Here is a 20,360-nt window from a genome sequence, read left to right on the forward strand (position 1 = left end):
GCGAGCGCCGCGGCGAAGGCGAAGGCGGGGACCCTACTCCTCCCTGGTCCCGCCGGCTCCTCCCACCCCGGGTCACGCCGTGACAGGGGCGGAAGCGGCGGCGGCGGCGGCGGCGGCCGAGCTGGGGCTGCGGCTCGCGGCGCGGATCGTGCTGTCCTGTGCGCGCGGCGCGCGGCTCCGGAGAGGCGCCGGCAGCCCCGGGCGGCGCGCAGCGTCTCGCCCGCGCTCCCAGGTGCGGGGCACGCGGCTCCGGGGGCGGGCGCGGGGGCGGCGGCGGATTTCGGGTGACAGCTCCGCACAAAGCGGCTTGGCTGGGGTGCAGGCTGCCCTTCTCCCCCTGTGCAGCGCCCCTCGCCCGGGTGGGAGGTGGACCGGTGCACCGGGGGCTGCCCCCGCCCTCCCCGGATTGGAAAGGGGGTGCGGGGTCTGAGGGAAGGGGGGGGATTCCCGGGCTGGCTTGTAGAAGCGACGGGGTTCCCCGATTCGTCGCGGGGTTGAGGGTCTCTCCTAACCGCCCGCCCTCCCATGCTTCCTTTCTGTGCAGTGGTGCCTTCTCCCCCCGACTCCTTGCACCCCTCCAGCGCAAAGGTGAGCCCCGGAGGCTGTTGCTTCTCCGACTTGGGAGAAGAGACGAGAAAGCTTTTCAGAGAGCGAGGCGGCTGCAGCTGGCGCCGGGAACGTGGGGGCTCCCTCCTGGGGACTGTCAGAGCCCTGTCAGCTGGGGAGTGTCTGCGGCCGGCGGAGAGCCCCCAGTCCGGGGGTAGGAACTCCCTGGCGTGTGCTTCCCAGCCGAGGAGCCCGCGCAGCCGTGCAGGTGTTGTAGTAATAGTCGGGCGCAGCCACCACGCGTTCAGCCCCGAGCCGCTTTGCCAGATTGCTAGGCTAGCTCCTCGGGGCCTGAGCCCCCGCAGGGGGCGGCCCGGTTCCCGGAGCTCGTAGTCAACAGCCCGGCCGCTAGCAGGTGAAAGAGGAAGGAAGAGAGGCAGGCCCAGCTGTAGAAAGTTGAGGTTCCGTAATGTGGGATCGAGCCAGATGGAGGCCCAGCCTTCCCTGGGGTGGGGTGCGGGAGTCCCCAGACCACTCCGTTTGGGGAGCGCGTCGCTCTGCAGGTATGCACACCACTCAGGGCTGCTGCGTTTTGTTCGGTCTTTTTTTTTTTTAACCTATTGTAGTGGAAGAAGGGGACGGGAGGGAAGGTTTCTTCAGGACGTATAGGAGAAAATGACCATCAAGAATTAAATTGTCTTTCGGGCAGGGAAAGTAGTCAATAAAGCGTTCAGGCAGTTGAACGGGATCCATATTTCGGAAAATTTGATGAGCGTGGGTGCAATAAGGTGCTGGTCCTGCCGTATTTTCAGCGGCCCTGAGGGCAATTCTTGTTTCTGTTGTCTCTGAAGAAGTTTCTGGTAGTTTGTCTTATTTTTAGAAATTATGCTGATGCTACCATACATTTTTATTCCAACCTGAAGTCTTTTTGGATTCATATTTTTGTGAATTCTGCGTTTTTTAAAAAAATTATTCAATAGGCTACTTCAGAAAAAACCTTGGGAATTATTAAAATAGGAATCGAGACATTGATATATCCATGTATATATTTACCTCCCCCCAAAACCTCACTTTTTTCTTTTTGTCACTTTAAAAGAAAACCAAAGCTATACATTTAAAATTAGAAAGAAATATGCTTATATAATTATATTGAACATGAAACAGATTGGTTATATTTAGTTAGGTGTGTTTATCAATTTGAAAAACCAGGTGAGAACACTTTCAGTATACTAATTGTTAGCACTTGTGATCAGTATTTCTAAGATTATATTGAAAAGCACAAAAGCTGTTGTCCTTCCAACTTAAAAATTTTTCCCTTCATCTTAAGCCCCAAAACCCCAGCAACAGTGAAAATACAGAAACTATAGTGTCAGAAAAGGATGAGGGAATATCACCATTAATTATATGCTTAACGGTGGAAGTGTACGAACACTAAAAAAATCTTTACTTGTATTTTTCCTAGATAACAGATTTAACAGTGGCTTTTATAGTCACTGTTTTCCTTTTCTCTTAACCATTTCTTGAATTATATAATTCTTCATTGCAATTAAATATATATTTTCCAGTACACAGTTGGATTAAAATGTTTGTTGAAATTTCCAGAAACTATGCTTTCTTTTGAGTTGCCAGTATTCCTAGGTGACAGGACCAAATGTTGCATGAAACGAGGCTGATTATGCTCCTAAACCCCACATTAGACTCAAATATTTTTGCTGCAATCTTTACATAGTATGCATTTACATATATGTATGTTTATATGTGCTTTGTGGCTCATTTTATGAATAATGTAGAACATATGTATTATTTAAAGAGATTCGTTAGATTGGACAGCCTTTTGAAAATATAAATGTGATCCAGAAAGCCTTTGGGTGTAAGAATTATAGGTACACAGTTGTTCTGTTTACATTAGTAGTACTTTATCCAGCAGTAGAATGAGCGGTATAGAACCAAAAGGCAACTTATTTAATGCTTAACTGTAATGTATTTCAGAATATGTATAGGGTTTGTGCGTTCATAACTAACATGGTTTTGAGAATGTGAAGACTGAGAGGAAGGCTCTCTACCTTACCACCGATGTCAGGATTTCTCGAAGTCCGTGTAGGTGGCGAATGAAGTTTTTGCATGTGATGTTAATAATCCGTGAAAAATGCTCTTATGAATGTTAGTACAACTCATGGATAGGAAACAGTAAGATTACAAGGCCCTCAAAGCTTTTCTCCAAGATGAAGATTTTATTTGTGGAATTTGTATCTTATAACACTTTTCCACTTTGAAATTCCTTACCCATAGGTATGTCCTATTTTCATGTTATTGTGTGTGTGTGTGTGTGTGTAGTAAATACATGGATCAGGGAAGGAATTGTGATGATTGTAAAATCTGTTTGTTATTGCATGCTTATGGTAAGCATTTTTATTTCTTAGTTGAAAAATACTAATTCTATAACTCAGTCTTTCATGGTTACTACGCATTATTTTTCTTACAGACTTTGGTTCTTGATGCTTATTTAACTGTGTTGTTATTAGGCCAGTTTGAAAGCTTGTAAATTTTTCTAGTAGAAGATACCAGTGACTGTCTAACCCAGAGTCTTAAATCCAGTAGTGACTGGATAGCGTGCCTGAGATTTTACTGAGAGGGAGCAAATGAGTTTTCTTTGTAGAGTATAATGAGGATGAAATTCAGGAGCTACTGAGAAGGCAGTAAGATGAAGAGGGACAGACAGACAAAGACCAGGTGTTTTTACTCATTGAATTTTACAAACAGTATAATTGGTTTATTGGTCATCTGTGGGGTGTTTCTTATTTTTATATTTTTAAATGTATATACTACTAATGGACAGCACTTATTAAGTACTTATAGTGTGCTAGGTCTGGTGCTTTAAATAGATTATCTTACTCCTCACACCACTACTGTGGTACACACTGCCGTGCCCATTTTATATACGGGAACACCGAGGCTTAGTCTCAGATTAAGTAACTTGAAAGTAAGGGCTTCATACTAGGGCAGTCTAACTGCAGAGCATATGATCTTACCTAGTAAACTACGTCATAACTTTGCTCCAGAGTGTTGAAAGTATTACTGTTTACTTATCTCATTAAAAAAAAAAAAATTTTTTTTTTTTTTTTTTTTGAAGATTTTCTGAAACAATGGCGACACCCCGGAGGAGGACAAAGAAAAAAGCATCTTTTGATCATTCTCCGGATAGCCTGCCTTTGAGGAGCTCCGGTAGGCAGGTATTAATTCATTTGTTCATTAATGCACCTGTTGGGTTTTGTTTGTTTGTTTTTAGAGAAAGAGTGCGAGCAGGGGTGGGGGGGCCGAGTCAAAGGGGGAGGAGAAGGAGAGAGAGAATCCTAAGCAGGCTTCCCGCCCAAGCACAGGGCCCCTACACAGGGCTTGCTCTCACGACCCTGAGATCATGACCTGAGCCAAGATCATGACCTGAGCTGAAATCAAGAGTTGGGACGCTTCACTGACTGAGCCACCCAGGTGCCCCACGTTTTTTTATTTTTAAGTCATCTCTGCACCCATCGTGGGGCTTGAACTCCCAACCCTGAGATCAAGAGTTGCATGTTCCACAGACTGAGCCAGCCTGGCACCCCACAACGTTAGTATGATTGGGACTGAAGTATTAGAGATGAAGAGGTACAATTCTAGTCCTCAAGGAACTTGTAGCCTTGCGGAGAAATTCCCCTTGGAACAATCACGGCACAGTGTGATAAAGTGATAGAATGTAGAAAAAAGTACCTCTGGCAGAGGGAACTGCAAAGACAGGGGCATAGAGTGTGAATCAGCATGAGCTGTTCAGAGAACCACAGCTGTGTGGTTGCTCCCAGGATGTGAGCTGAGGCCAGATTATGCTTGGCTTGGTGTCATTCATAGGAATGTGGACTTCAGTTTGTAGCTGGTTGGCTGCTCTTGGCAGGTTACTTGCTGCCATCTCTTTTCTAGGGCTTTTTTTTTTTTTTTTTAAGAAAAATACTGAGTGATGTAACTCTTTTTCTAAAATTATTCAGCTTTTGGGGGCACCTGGCTGGCTTAGTCAGAAGAGTGTGCCACTCCTGACCTTGGGTGGTGAGCAGCCCCATGTTGGGTGTAGAGATGACTTAAATACAAAAGCTTAAAAAATAATAAAATTATTCAATTTTTTTAAATCTGCAGTACTGAGAGGATATGACTGTTCTAATTAAAGGAAAGAAAATTGGGGGGCTCCTGGGTGACTCAGTGGGTTAAGCATCTGCCTTCGCTCAGGTCATGCCAGGGTCCTGGGATTGAGTCCCTTGTGGGGCTCACTGCTCAGCGGGGAGCCTGCTTCTCCCTCTGCACTCCCCTGGCTCATGCTCTCTCTCACCATCTCTATCAAATAAAAAAAAAATCTTTATTTCAGAGTGACTTCTGTTTTGACTGGTACAGCTTTTTTCTAAGAAAGGCCCACGTGCATTTTGGCTCTGTCCTCAGAGACCTGTCGTTCACATGCTGCTTCTGTATTTCCAGCAAGTCTGTGAATTATTTGCACACTGCAGGCTCAAGGAACTTGCTGTATCGTCAGCCCCTCACCTACTGGCAGGGTGTTGTTGAGTTTCACAACATGGAAGTTATTTCAGTCACGAACCTTCTACCTCCTTCACCCGGGGCCCTTCTGGGGGAAATCGTGTAACTTCATCTGGTTCTTCCTCAGGCGAAGAAAAAAGCAACAGAGACAACAGACGAGGACGAAGACGGCGGGTCAGAGAAGAAATATAGGCGATGTGAGAAGTCAGGCTGCACAGTAGCGTGTCCCGTGTGCTTTGCAAGCGCTTCTGAAAGGTCTGTGAAGCAGGCGCGTCTCGGCCTCTCCCCCGCCGCCCCCGAGAGCATTCTTGGTGGGAGCATCATCCTCCCAAGATAGTTTTCCTAAAAAGAGAGATCTGACCTTTTACTTACCGAGAAAAATCTTCAGTTAAGGCTTCCGAGTCAATAAAACCTGGAAAACAAATCCCATTTTTGTGTTTTAACCACAAAGAGGTGGTGGTGGTAGTGTTCACAGTGGCACCGTAGGTCATTCTTTGGCTACATCATTGGCTGTTTTGACAGGTTCTGTTCGCCGGAGAGCCTGCTTGGTGGTCAGATTGCAGCTGGCTATTCAGCATTGGGCCATATGTTACTGCTAGAGACTGCCCAGGTCTCCTCCATACACATGCCGCGCGCAGCAAGCACAGCGACATTCCTTGTTTCGTGTCCTGAAACTCATTGCTCCGGGGAGTCCTGAGAAAATTTCTAAGCCCCAGGCCCTTGTTTGCAGCTGGGTTAGGTACCACGGGTCTTTAAGTTCCTGTGTCTTCATCAGGTTTTATTATGGATCAGACGTCCTTTTAAGTTTCCCCGGTCATCAACTCTCAGTGGTTAGGATTCTAAGTGGAGATGGTACAAAATGGGCTCATAGGATGTGCTCAAGACCTGTTTTTAAGAAATTGAGAAGAAATGCTTATTCATTACCAAAGCTACACATTTTTTGCTATTTTCAGATGTGCCAAAAACGGCTACACATCCCGATGGTATCACCTCTCCTGTGGGGAGCATTTCTGTAACGAATGCTTTGACCATTACTACAGAAGGTTTGTTCACTAATTGTTGGAGCTGGCAGAGGGGATGGTGGCAGCGGGGGGCGGCTGCAGAAGGGTTCAGACAGTTAAGATGGAACCCCCGGGCTTACTGGATTATTTCACCTCTTCAGCCACGCCTGAGCTGACTACAGCCGTGCCAGAACTCTGGTGCAGTGGCTGGGTGTGTGCTTGCTGTGTGTGTGCACGCTCAGGGCTCAGAAAGTACCTGTTACGAGACAGTTGTTCTTCCTAGTCTGCAAGTTCTGAAAAATCTAGGCCCTGCTTTGCTGTTCTGTGACTGTGCATGGGGGCAGTGATGCAGAGATTTGGGGGAGGATGCTGACAACTCTGGGGTGCTGGACAGACGGGAAGCCATTCCATCTTAATAGTTTTCCATACTAGAAGGAATGCACCCCTCCCGACCACTTGTTTGGCGGGTGCGGAGATAACTTTCCCTCTCCTTATAAAATGGCCGGTTAAGTCCTTGACGAAAGACTTACTGACCTGCCACCTGTTTGGAAAACCTAGTGAACTTCTAGCTTGATATATTTATTTTTATTCTTTTTTAGCCACAAGGACGGATATGACAAATACACTACCTGGAAAAAAATATGGACTAGCAATGGAAAAACCGAACCTAGTCCCAAAGCTTTCATGGCAGACCAGCAGCTCCCCTACTGGGTAAAAAGTGTAATTGCTGTATTGTCCTTGAAAACATTTGAGGAGCGAAAGGCTGGAATGGATGAAAATACTGATTTTTTTAGGAAATCTTTATGTTATTACACTTATTCGTCTTTCTAGGTCTGTTAAAACATCACTTTTTAAATTTCTGTTGAAAACCTTGATAATTCACATAGTACAAAGAAGCATACAGATCTTAGGTCGAAAATCATACTTTGCATATAATTTTTTGTAGCTTTTAGTTTATCGATTTTACTTTCCCGTGTAGCCATTCTTTGAAAATTTATTTTATTTTTTTTAATTTATTTTTTTTAAGATTTAATTTATTTGACAGAGAGAGACACAGCAAGAGAGGGAACACAAGCAGGGGGAGTGGGAGAGGGAGAAGCAGGCTTCCCGTGGAGCAGGGAGCCCTGATGCAGGGCTCGATCCCAGGACCCTGGGATCATGACCTGAGCCGAAGGCAGACGCTTAACGACTGAGCCACCCAGGCGCCCCTGAAAATATATTTTAGTGATTGTTTATATTAGATAAATGTACTACCATTTAGTAAATGATTTACTAATTTTTAAAATATTATAGGTAATTTTGAGCTTCTCGCACACTTAAATTTTTTTTATCGAAGCAAAGTTCGCATAAAATTAACTATTTTATTTTTATAAGTTTTATTATTTTAAGTACTCTCTACACCCAGCATGGGGCTTGAACTCGTGACCCCAAGATCAAGAGTTGCATGCTCTTTCCCTGAGCTAGTCAGGTTCCCCCACATTAACTATTTTAAAGTGAACGATTTAGTGGCATTTAATACATTGATAATATTGTGCAACCAAATGCTAATTCCAAGGCATTTTCATCATTCACAGGGGAAACCTGTGCCCATCGAATAGTCACCTTTCAGTCCCCCTCCCCTAGCCACCACTGATCTTTGTCTTTGTGAGATACCTATTTTGGATGTTTTATATAAAGGAATCATGCAGTATGTGACCTTTCATCACTGGCTTCTTTCAAGTAGCATGTTCTTGAGGTTCGTCTATGTTGTAATTCATTCCTTTTCATGGGTAATATTTCATTGTATGGATTGGTCAGATTTTATTTATCCATTCATCAGTCATCTGTTGGACATTTGGGTTGTTTTCACTTTTTAGTTATTGCATATAGTTGCTGGTATGGACCTTTGTACATGAAGATTTGAATACCTTTTTTCAGTTCTGTTTGGCATATACCTAACAATAAAATTACTGGGTTGTGATGGTAACTATTTAATCCTTTGAGGGACTGCCAGACTCTTTTCCATAGCGCACTGCTGCATGGTCTTCATTCCCAGCAGCACTGTGGGGGGTTCAAATTTTGCCACATCCTCATCAGCTCTTGTTTTCCATTATTTTGATTCTAGCTGTCGTAGTAGGCATGAATGAGAGATACCCCTAGTGGGAGTATCTCATTGTGGTTTTGATTTGCATTTTTGTAATGATTAATGCATTTTTTTGGGTGCTTATTGACCATTTGTTTATCTTCTTTGGAGAAATATCTGTGCAAGTCTTTTGCCCATTTTTTAAAAATTACTGATTATATTCCCTATGCTGTACATTTCATTTCTGTGACTTAATTTATAACTGGAAGTTTGTAGCTCTTAGTTGCCTTCACCTGTTCCACCCATCCCTCTACCCACCTCGCCTCTGGCAACCACCAGTTTGTTCTCTGTATTTAAGAGTCTCTTTGTTTTCTTGTTTGTTCATTTTTTTAGGTTCCACATATAAACAAAATCACATGGTATTTATCTTTCTCTGATTCATTTCACTTAATACAGTGTTCTCTAAGTTCATCCATGTTGTTAAAAATAGCAAAATCTCATTCTTTCTATGTTTGTGTTGTATTTCATTGTGTGTATCTCACTTCTTTTTTATTCATTCATCTATTGATGGACACTTGGGCTGCTTTCATATCTTGGCTTTTTAAAACAGTGCTACAGTAAACATAGGGTGCATATATCTTTTCAAATTAGCATTTTTGTTTTCTTTGGGTAGATACCCAGGAGTGGAATTACTGGATCATATTGTAATTCTATTTATTTTTTGAGGAAACTCCATATGTTTCCCACAGTGGTTGCAACAATTTACATTCTTACCAACAATGCACGAGTGTTCCTTTTCCTCCACATTCTCCCAACACTTATTATTTCTTGTCTTTTTAATAACCATTCTGACAGGTGTAAGGTGATATCCTTGTGGTTTTGATTTGCATTTCCCTGGTGATGAGTGATGTTGAGCATCTTTTCATGTGTCTGTTGGCCAACTGTAGGTCTTCTTTGGAAAAATGTCTATTTGGGCCCTCTGCCAATTTTTAATCGGATTATTTGTTTTCTTGGTGTTGAGTTGTAGAAGTTCTTTATATAGTTTGGACATTAACTCTTTATTGGATATGTCATTTACAAATATCTTCTGTTCACTGGGTTGCCTTTGGGTTTTGTTGATGGTTTCTTCACTGTGCAAAAGTTTTTTATTTTGATGTAGTCCCAACTGTTTATTTTTGCTTTTGTCTCCCTTGCCTCAGAAGACATACCATAAATATGTTGCTAAGGCCAATGTCCAGGAACTTACTGCCCATGGTTCCTTTTGGAAGTTTTACAGTTTCAAGTCTCACATTTAGATCTTTAATCCATTTTGAGTTTATTTTTGTATATGGTGAGAGAGACTGGTCCAGTTCCATTGTTTTGTATGTAGCTCTCCAGTTTTCTCAGCACCATTTGTCGAAGAGACTGTCTTTCTCCCATTGTATAGTCTTGCCTCCCCGTTGTAGATTAATTGATCATATAGACATGGGTTTATTTCTGGGCTCTCTATCCTGTTCCACTGACCTGTGTGTTTTTGTGCCAGTACCATAGTGTTTTGCTTACGACAGCTTTGTTGTAGATCTTGACATCTGGGATTGTGATAACTTCGGTTTTGTTCTTTCTCAAGACCGCTTTGGCTATTCGAGGTCTTTTGTAGTTCCATGCAAACTTCAGGATTATTTTAGTTCTATGAAAAATGCTGTTGGTATTTTGAGAGGAATTGCATTAAATCTGTAGATTGCTTTGGGTAGTATGGGCATTTTTCTAAAGATTTTTATTTATTTTTTGAGAGAGAGAGAGCACATGAGCGAGGGGAGGGTCAGAGGGAGAAGCAAACTCCCTGCTGAGCAGGGAGCCCGATGCGGGACTCGATTCAGGGACTCCAGGATCATGACCTGAGCCGAAGGCAGTCGCTTAACCAAGTGAGCCACACAGGCGCCCCAGTATGGACATTTTAACAGTAGTCTTTCAATCCATGAGTATGATACATCATTCCATTTGTATCATCTTCAGATTTTTTTCATTAACATCTTACAGTTTTCAGAGTACAGGTCTTTCACTTCCTTGGTTAAGTTTATTCCTAGGTATTTTTATTCTTTTTGGTGCAATTGTAAATACGATTGTTTTCTTAATTTTTTTTCCTGCTACTTCCATTATTAGTGTGTAGAAACACAACTGACTTCTTTATATTAATGTTATATTCTGCAACTTTCCTGAATTCATTTATTCTAATAGTTTTTTGGTAGAGTCTTTTAAGAGTTTTCTATATATAATATCATGTCATCTGCCAATAGTGAAGGTTTTACTTCTTTCGTACCAATTTGGATGCCTTTTATTTCTTTATGCAGCAATCAGACAAGAAAAATAAATAAAAGGCATCTTTTTTAAACAACCCATTTTTAAATTTTATATACGTTCTCCTACGGGTTGCCTTTTCACTTCTTGATAGTGTCTTTTGATGTGCAAAGTTTTTTATTTTGAAGTTCAGTTTATCCATTTTTTTTTTCTTTTGCTGCTTGTGCTTTGGTGTCATATCCAAGAATCTATTGCCAAATCTGAGGAGATCGACTCCCATGTTTTCTTCTAAGAGTTTTATCACTTCGGCTCTTTATTTAGATGTTTGATCCATTTTGAGTTCATTTTTTTTTTTAAAGATTTAGAGAGAGTGTGCATGAGCAGGAGCAGAGGGAGAAGGAGAGAGAGTGCCAAGCAGACCCCCAACTGAGTGCAGAGCCCACCACGGGGCTCAGTCTCACGACCCATGAGATCATGACCTGAGCTGAAACCAAGTGTCAGACGCTTAACCGACTGAGCCACCCAGATGCCCCCATTTTGAGTTAATTTTTGTATGTGTGTGAAGTAGTCATCCAACTTAATTCTTTCCATATGGATATCTGCACACTTTAAAAAAATAAACCTTATATTTTGGAATAATCTTAAATTTACAGAAAAGTTATAAGGATAGTAACAGAGAATTCCCATATATCCTTCATCCAGTTTCTCCTAATGTTATCATCCACCAACCGTAATGTAAAGCTCAGAAATTAACATTGCTGCAGTACTAATAACTACATTACAGACTTTATTTGGATTTCATCGGGTTTTTCTCCAGTGTCCTTATGGTTCCAGGATCTAGTTCAGGATCCCACACTGTACTTAATGTGCATACTTTTTGACTAAATTTAACTCTGATCATTTCCCTAGGTTAGAGCTGGAAAGCCTTTCTGACAACAGTGCTTAGATCCCCTTTGCACTTTCCTGGTGCCTGAGCTAGTATTGAATCAGAAGTCATTATCCCCGTGGGGTAAAAGTGGATTATGTGGGTGGTGGTGATGCAAGGGGGAGGAAGAAGTACTCATGGGAAGGTTGGTCAGATCTTATGGAAAGAATGGCAGAGTGAGTGGTGGAGGATAGACATGCTAGCTCATGATTAGCCAGCTCACTGACCTTGACATCTTGCTTTCCATCTAGGTTCAGTGTACAAAACCTGAGTGTAGAAAATGGAGACAACTTACCAAGGAAATCCATCTTACTCCACAGATAGCAAGGACCTACCGATGTGGTATGAAATCAAATACTACCATTAAGGTATGAGCTCTGTTGGTTTTCCTTTGGAATTAATACGTAGGTTGATTTAGTTGTAACTAAATAGTGATGGTGTATATTTTTCATTTATTGTATTGATCATTTTGTCGGGATTGTATCAGTCCACGTATAACAGGACCCCAACTGTGATAGCTTAACTGATTGAAGACTTTATTTTTTTCTCACGATAAGCAGTTTGGAAATAGCCTGTCCAGGGCTGGCGTGGCTGCCCAGGGAAGTCTCCATACCAGTTTCCAGTCCCACCAGGAGATGGTTGCTGTACCATCAGCCATTGTGTCCAAATTCTAAGCAGAAAAGATGGGAAAGGCAAAGGGGCAAGAGGGGTGTGTCAGCTGAGCCTCTCTGTCCTTTATTGGTAAAATAGTAGCTTTCCAGAAAGTTCCAACAGATTTCTCTTTACATCTCATTGCCAGAACAGGATCATGCAACCACTGTGAACAACAGTAGAGAGATGAAGGAAGTGTAACTGAGCATGTTGCGGTATCAGTCAAAACCAGGATCCTTTTAGTAAGGAAGATATGTTTGGGCAATTTTTTTACCTTTTTTTTTTTAATGTGGCAATTACTTAGTATTTAAAATGTCTAACTTTTATATTAGTTTCAGGTGTATAATCTAGTGATTCAGTAATTCTGTACTCGGTGCTCATCATGATAAGTGCCCTCCTTGATCCCCATCACCTATTTCCCCATCCCCCACCCACATCCCCTCTGGCAACCATCAGTTTGTTCTGTATATTTAATAGTCTGTTTCTTGGTTTGTTTCTTTCTCTCTCTTTTCCTTTGCTTGTTTGTTTTGTTTCTTAAACTTCACATACGAGTGAAATCATCTGGTGTTTGTCTTTGTCTGACTGACTTACTTCACTTAGCATTATACCCAATAGATCCATCCATGTTGTTACAAAAAGGCAAGATTTCATTCTTTTTTTTAGGGCTGAATAATATTGCATTGTGTATATATACCACATCTTCTTTATCCAGTCATCTATTGTTGGACACTTGGGCTTCTTCCGTAATTTGGCAATTGTAGATAATGCTGCAATAAACAAACAGGTGTACATATCCCTTTGATTTAGTATTTTTGTATTTTTTGAGTAAATACCCCCTAGTGCAATTATTGGATCATAGGGTAGTTCTGTTTTTAACTTTTTGAGGACCCTCCATACTGTTCTCCACACCAGCTGCACCAGTTTACATTCCCACCAACAGTGCAAGAGGGTTCCTTTTTCTCCACATCCTCACCAACACTTGTTTCTTGTGTTGTTAATTTTAGCCATCCTGACAGGTGTGAGGTGATATCTCATTGTGGTTTTGATTTGCATTTCCCTGATGAGTGATGTTGAGCATCTTTTCATGTGTCGGCCATCTGTATGTCTTTTTGCAGAGATGTCTGTTCACATCTTCTGCCCATTTTTGGTTGGATTATTTGTTTTTTTTCGGTGTTGAGTTGTATTGGTTCTTTATATATTTTGGATACTAACCCTTTATCAGCTAAGTCATTTGCAAATATCGTCTCCCATTCAGTAGGGTACTTCTTAGTTTTGTTGATGGTTTCATTCATTGTGCAGAAACTTTTTATTTCGATGTAGTCCCAATAGTTTATTTTTGCTTTTGTTTCCCTTGCCTCAGGAGACCTATCTAGAAAAATGTTGCTATGGCCAATGTCAAAGAAGTTACTGCCTGTGTTCTCTTCAAGGATTTTTATGGTTTCCGGCCTCATGTTTAGGCCTTTAATGCATTTTGAGTTTATTTTTGTGTATGGTATAAGAAAGTGGCCTAGTTTCATTCTTCTGCATGTAGCTGTTCACTTTTTCCAACACCATTTGTTGAAGAGACTGTCTTTTTTCCCATTGGATAGTCTTAACATAGATTTTTGCATCTATGTTCATCAGAGATATTGGCCTATAGTTCTCTTTTTTGTGGTCTTTATCTGATCTTGGTATCAGGGTAATAATGCTGGCCTCACAGAATAAATCTGGAAGTTTTCCTTCCTTTTCTAATTTTTGGAATAGTTTGAGAAGAATAGGTATTGACTCTTCTTTAAACGTTGGGTACAATTCCGCTGTGAAGCCATCTGGTTCTAGATTTTTGTTGGGAGTTTGTTGTTGTTGTTACTGATTTCTTTGTTGGTAATTGGTCTGTTCAAGTTTTGTGTTTCTTCCTGCTTCAGTTTTGGTAGGTTATATGTTCCTACAAATTTATCCATTTCTTCTAGGTTGTCCAATTTGTTGGCATATTGTTTTTTATAATAAACCGTTGGAATTGTTTATATTTCTGTGGTGTTGGTTTTTATTTCTCCTCTCTCACTTGTGACTTTGAGTCCTTTCTCTTTTGTTCTCGATGAGTCTGCCTAGACGTTTATCAGTTTTGTTGTTTTTTTTTTTTTTCCAAAGAACCAGCTCCTGGTTTCATTCATCTGTTCTGTTGTTTTTTTTTTTAGTTTGTATATCACTTATTTCTGCTTTAATCTTTATATTTTCCTTCCTTCTGCTGGCATTAGGCTTCATTTATTCTTTTTCTAGTTCCTTTAGGTGTAAGATTAGGTTGTTTGAGATTTTTCTTGCTTCTTGAGGTAGGCCTCTATTAGCTATATATTTCCCTTTTAGGACTGCTTTTGCTCTGTCCCAAAGGTCTGAATCATCATGTTTCACTTTCATTTATTTCCATGTACTTTTAAAATTTCTTCTTGTATTTCCTGGTTGACCCATTCATTGTTTAATAGCATGTTTTTTAACCTCCATGTATCTGTGCCCTATCCAGATTTTTTCTTGGGATTGACTTCTAGTTTCATAGCATTGCGGTCAGAAAAGATGCATGGTGTGACTTTGATCTTTTTAAATTTGTTGAAGCTTGTTTTTTTTTTTTTTAAGATTTTATTTATTCATTTGAGACACAGAGATAGAGCACGAGCAGGGAGAGAGGCAGAGGGAGAGGGAGAAGCAGGCTCCCCACTGAGCCAGGAGCCTGATGCAGGGCTCGATTCCAGGACCCTGGGATCATGACCTGAGCCGAAGGCAGATGCCTAACCCAGGTGCCTCTGTTGAGGCTTGTTTTGTGGTCTAATATGTGATTTGTTCTGGAGAATGTTCCATGTACACTTGAAAAGAATGTGTTTTCTGCTTTAGCATGAAGTATTCTGAATATATCTCTTAAGGATTTAAGAGATACTGTTGTCATACTGTTCCAGTGTAACACTCAAAGCCATTGTTCCCTTGTTGACTTTCTGTTTAGATAAGCTGTCCATTGATGTAAATCAGGTGTTAAAGTCCCCTACTGTTTTTGAATTATCAGTTAGTTCCTTTATGGTTGTTATTGTTTTATGTATTTGGGTGTTCCTATGTTGGGTGCATAAATATTTTTTTAAAAGATTTATTTTAGAGAGAAAGAGTGAGCAGGGGGAGGGGCAGAAGGAAGGGGAGAGGCAGAGAATCTCAAGCAATCTTGAGTGAGGAGCCCAACATGGGGCTTGGCCCCATGACCCTGAGACCATGATCCAAGCCAAAACCAAGAGTCGGACACTTAACTGACTGAGCCACCAAGGCCCCCGGGTAAATAAATATTTATAATTGTTAGGTTTTCTTGTTGGATTGTCCCCTTTATTATAGTGTCCTTTTTTATCTCTTATTACAGACTTTCTTTTAAAGTCTGTTTTGTCCAATAGAAGTATTGCTACTCCGGCTTTCTTTTAACATCCATTTGCATGATAAATGTTCCTCCATTCCTCACTTTCAATCTGCAGGTGCTTTTAGGTCTAAAATGAGTCTCTTGTAGGCAGCATATACATGGGTCTTGTTTTTTAATCCATTCTATCACGCTGTGTCTTTTGAGAGGAGCATTTATTTCACGTACATTCAGTGTCATTATTGATAGATAAGTATTTATTGCCATTTCATTACTTGTTTTGTCATTTGATTTTGAAGATTTTCTCTGATCCTTTCTTTTTCCCTCTCATGGTTTGCTGGTTTTCTTTAGAGGTATATTTGGATTTCTTTCTCTTCATTCTTTGCATATTTGTTGTTGGTTTTTGATTTGTGGTTACCATTAGGTTTGTATATAACCTCTTTGTCATGTAGCAGTCTGTGTTAAGTTGATGGTCATTTAGGTTTGAACCCATTATTTTCTCCTGTCTTCCCCACGTTTTAGGTATAGGGTGTCATATTTTACATCCTTTTATTTTGTGTGTTCCTTGACTAATTTTTTATAGAAATACTCATTTTTATTGCTTGTGTGTTTCCTACCCTCATACAATCATTTTTGGTCTTTCCACTCAAAAAGTCTCCTATAATATTACTTGCAAAGCTGGTTTAGTGGTCATGAACTCCTGTAGGTTTGTCTGGGAAACTCCTTATCTCTCCTCCCAAATGATAGCCTTGGATTCTTGGCTGCAGGTGTTTCCCATTCGGCATTTTGAATATATCATGCCACTGTTTTCTGGCTTGGAAAGTTTCTGCTGAAAAATCTGCGGATAGCCTTATGGGGTTTCCTTTCTCTATGTAACTGTCTTCATTTATATTATTGCTCTTAATATTTTTTCCTTATCACTATATTTTACCATTTTAATTACAGTATGTCGTGGTGTGGATTGGCTTTTGTTGATTTTATTGGGGGTTCTCTGTGCCTCCTGGATCTGGATATTTCATCCCTTCCCCAGATTAGGGAACTTTTCAGCTGTCCTTTTTTTTTTTTTTTTTTTATATATAAGATTTTATTTATTTACTTAGCGAGAGAGAGAGAGAGTGCATGTGCTGGCCGGGGGAGGGAGAAGGACAAGCAGACTCCACACTGAGGGCAGAGCCCGACTCGGGGCTCGATCCCATGATCCTAAGACCATGACCTGAGTGGAAACCTAGAGGATGATTCGTAACTGACTGAACCACCCAGGTGCCCCTCAGCTGTTATTTCTTCAAGTAAATTCTCTGCTCCCTTTTCTCTCTCTCTTCCTCTTCCGGGATGCCTATCATACGAATGTTAGTACATTTGCTGAAGTCACTGAGTTCTCTAAATCTGTTCTCATTTTGCATAATTCTTTCTCTTTCGTTCACCTTGATTATTTTCCATTACTCTGTCTTCTGTGTCACTAATTCTTTCCTCTGCTGCTTTCATCCTGCTGTTCATTCCAAGTGTGCTTTTCATTTCACTTTGCTATGTTATTCCTTTTCTCTGTGTCAAGGGTCTCAGTGTTGTCCTCTACTCTTTTCTCAAGTTCAGTGAATATCGTTGTGATCATTGCTTTAAATTCTCCATCAGGCATGTTACTTATATCTGTTTCCCTTAGGACTCTGGCTGTGGCATTGTTCTTTAATTTGGGGCACATTCCTCTCTCTTCCTATCTTGTCCAAGTCTCTATGCCTGTTTCTTTGTGTTAGGAAAACCAGCTACATCTGTTCTTGAGGGTAATGGCCTTATGAAGAAGAGGTCCTGTAGTGTCTTGCTGTGTAGTGTACCCTGTTCCCCAGCCTGGTGCTTCTGGGACTCTCTCCAGTGTGTGCTGGGAGCGTTCTGATGTTGTGTCCTGGACACTATCCTTCAGGCCAGTCATCTGCAGAGGCCCTCTTTGCTTTTGTGGGCAGTGTTTGGTTCCTGGCCTGAGGTGGTGCATTTTAACTAGATGTGTTCTGGCTTGCTTGTGAAATGGGACCTGTCAGCACTGCCACCAGAACTGAGGCCTTGAAAACGTCCAGGGTGGGGAGATGTGGTGTGGACAGGGGTTTGCACTGGCCTTTGGCAGTAACATGCCTGCCATGCTGGGATTTAGGCAAATGTGACTGGCGAGGTTGGTTGCTCTGGAACACAGGGCTGGGGAGAGGCTTCACGTAAGCAAGTTAGGTAGCAAATGTGGGCACTGGGCTGGTTCCTGTGGGTGACTCTGTGTTAATGCTGAGGACGGGCGAGAGAAATGGCTCCTGCCAGGTCCTTTGTTGCCAGAGGCACCTCTCCGTGATCGCTGCTTCTCTGGGACACGCTCTGAGACGAACAGCTAACCTCCCCACCTTGTGCCCCAGGTGCTCTTCAGATCACTGTTTTTTCCATGCTGTATGTCCGAGGGCTTTTCACCTTGCCTTCTCTCCAAGAGTAACCCCGATAACCTCCGGGCTGTATCCCAGCCAACTCCATTGACCTTTAGAACTCCAGGCTTTCAGTCCTGCTGGTTGCAAGAACTCACGAAATTCCGTCCTCCGTACTTTCCAAGCCAGTTGCTATGGGGATTCGTTTTCCCTGTGCACTCCCCCGCGTGCTAGTGTTCTCTTGCCCATCTCTGCAACCACAGCTCCCTCCTCCCTGCTGCAGCAGCCAGGATCCATTTCTCTTCCAAGCCACATCTCTGCACTTCTACGTTCTTCATTGTGGCCTTTTCTCTCCTTTTAGTCGTGGAGTTTGTTCTCCCAGCCTTCAGATCAATTTCCGGGGTATTTAGGATGATCTGATCGTTATCTAGTTTTATTTGTGAGACGGGGCAAGCCTAGGGTCATCCTCCTGTGCCGCCATCTTCCCCCTCTGAAAATAAAGTTTTATTGGAATACATCCATGCTCATGTTACGTATCGTCTGTGGTTGCTTTCATGCTACAGTGTTAAGGGGTTTGTGATGTAGACCATACGATACACAGGATTTAAAATATTTACTCTCTGGCCCTTTACAGAAAATATTTCCCAACCTCTGTTCTGATCCATGAGCATGGTATATCTCTCCATCTTTTCTTTAATTTCTCTCCAGAGTTTTTTTTTCTAGTTTTCACTGAGGGTGTCTTTTATTAAATTTATTTCTAGATATCTTGCCTTTTTCTGTAATTATAAGTGGAATTTATTGTTAACTTTATTTTCAAGTTGTTTATTACAATTATATGGAAATACAATTTACTTGTATATCTACCCAGAGACTTTCTTGAATTCTTACTAAATTTTGAAGAACTTTTTGTAGATTCCTTTGGGGTTTCTACAGTCATAGCAACTGTGAATAAAGACTCTTGTGCTTTTTTAAAAAAAAACTAAATTTTTTAGCTCTCTCTTCTTCTTGCCTTATTAGTTTGGTCAGGATCATCAGTACAGAGTTGAGCAGAAGTTGGAGAACAGCCATCTCTTCTTGGTCCTGACTTAGGAGGAATGTGTTCAGTATTTTATCATTATGTACAGTGCTGGCTGTAGCTTTTCACAGACGTCTTTGATCAGACTGAGGAAGTTCCTCTCTCTCCCTAGTTTGCTGAGAATGTTTTATTATGAGTGGATGTTGGATTTTGTCAGAAACTTTCTCTGTGTCTTTTGTGATGATCATGTGGATTTTTCTCCTTTAATCTATTAATGTGACTTGTGCGGATTCTAGCATGTTGAAACAATCTTGCGTTCCCTGGGGAGGGGGGGAGAATCCCACTTGTTATTAATACATTATCCTTTAATGTATTGTTGGATTCCGTTTGCTCATATTTTGTTGTGGAATTCTGCACCTGTGTTCATGATGAAGACTATCTGTCATTTTCTTTTCTTGTAATATCCTTGTCGGGTTCTGGTATCCAAGTTATGCTGACTCCATAAGACAGAATGAGAAGTATATCCGCCTCCTCTGTTTTGTTAAAGAGTCTGAGTAAGGGTGATAATGATTTCTTTTTTACTGTTTGGTATAATTCCGTAGTGAAGACATTGGGCTAGTTTTCTTTGTAAGAAGTTTTGATATGACAAATTCAGTGTCAATGTCACAGATATGTGGCTAGTCACGTGGTTTATTCTACCAGTTTTAGATTAGTTGTGTTTTGTGGGTTTATAAAAAAATTTTTTTTTTTTTAATTTGTCAGAGCACGAGCACAAGGAGGGGGAGAAGCAGGCTTCCCGCTGAGCAGGGAGCCCAACGTGGAGACTTGATCCCAGGACCCCGGGATCATGACCTGAGCCGAAGGCAGAAGCTTAACTGACTGAGTCATCCAGGCATTCCCAAATTTTTTTTAATTAAAAAAAATTTTTTTTTTTCCAGAGAGAGGGTGTGTGCGTGCATGTGTGCGTGCAAGTGGTGGGCAGAGGGGCAGGGAAAGGGAGAGAGAATCTTAAGCAGTAAAAAGCCTGACTCGGGCCTAGATCTCACCACTCTGAGATCATGACCTGAGCTGAAATCAAGACTAGGGCACCTAATCGACTCAGCCACCGGGGTGCCCCTAATTATTTTTATTTTTAAGTAATCAGTCTAGTGCAGGGCTCAAACTCACACCCGGAGATCAAGAGTCACACGTTCCACTGACTGAACCAGCCAGGCAGAAGAATAGTTTCTAAAATCTCCCTGAGGGGCGCCTGGGTGGCTCCGTTTGTTGAGCGTCTGCCTTCGGCTCAGGTCATGATCGCAGGGTCCTGGGATCGAGTCCCTCGTGGTGCTCCCTGCTCAGCGGGGAGTCTGCTTCTCCCTCTCCCTCTGTGCTCTCAAATAAATAAATAAAATCTCTAAAAAAAATAAAATCTCCCTGAAAGATTAAGAAGATACGTGATGAGCATGTTAGGTTGGAATCGCCCTAACTTCTTTTTTAAATTGCATGTCTCAATCTTAGATGCTCATTGACATGTGACCGTGAAAGAGGAAAAAGTAAATTACATCACACTTCAGGCCACCACGCCTTTTCCTCACTCCCAATTCCTGTTAGTGTTTTGGG

General features: G+C 41.7%; 1 protein-coding gene across 5 annotated transcripts in view; it reads left to right on the forward strand.

Annotated features, from left to right (window-relative positions):
- The first annotated feature begins 121 nt into the window (after window positions 1–121).
- Window positions 122–20,360, forward strand: part of KDM1B (lysine demethylase 1B) — a 55,486-nt gene continuing 35,247 nt past the window's right edge. For 3 of the 5 annotated variants that reach the window (XM_028107381.2, XM_088024131.1, XM_088024134.1), the window contains exons 1-7: window positions 122–232; window positions 545–588; window positions 3,677–3,776; window positions 5,222–5,349; window positions 6,048–6,137; window positions 6,695–6,806; window positions 11,608–11,724. In XM_028107381.2, the coding sequence (XP_027963182.1) occupies window positions 3,690–3,776; window positions 5,222–5,349; window positions 6,048–6,137; window positions 6,695–6,806; window positions 11,608–11,724 (534 nt within the window). In that variant the 5' untranslated portion in view covers window positions 122–232; window positions 545–588; window positions 3,677–3,689. Of the gene's footprint in view, window positions 233–544; window positions 589–660; window positions 815–3,676; window positions 3,777–5,221; window positions 5,350–6,047; window positions 6,138–6,694; window positions 6,807–11,607; window positions 11,725–20,360 lie in introns of those variants that run through there. The other 2 variants (XM_088024132.1, XM_088024133.1) reach the window with 2 other exon arrangements.

Source organism: Eumetopias jubatus, unplaced genomic scaffold (assembly GCF_037043125.1).
Source record: "Eumetopias jubatus isolate StellerSeaLion01/CBP00866 unplaced genomic scaffold, mEumJub1_p1.0 scaffold_6, whole genome shotgun sequence".
Classification (NCBI taxonomy): domain Eukaryota; kingdom Metazoa; phylum Chordata; class Mammalia; order Carnivora; family Otariidae; genus Eumetopias; species Eumetopias jubatus.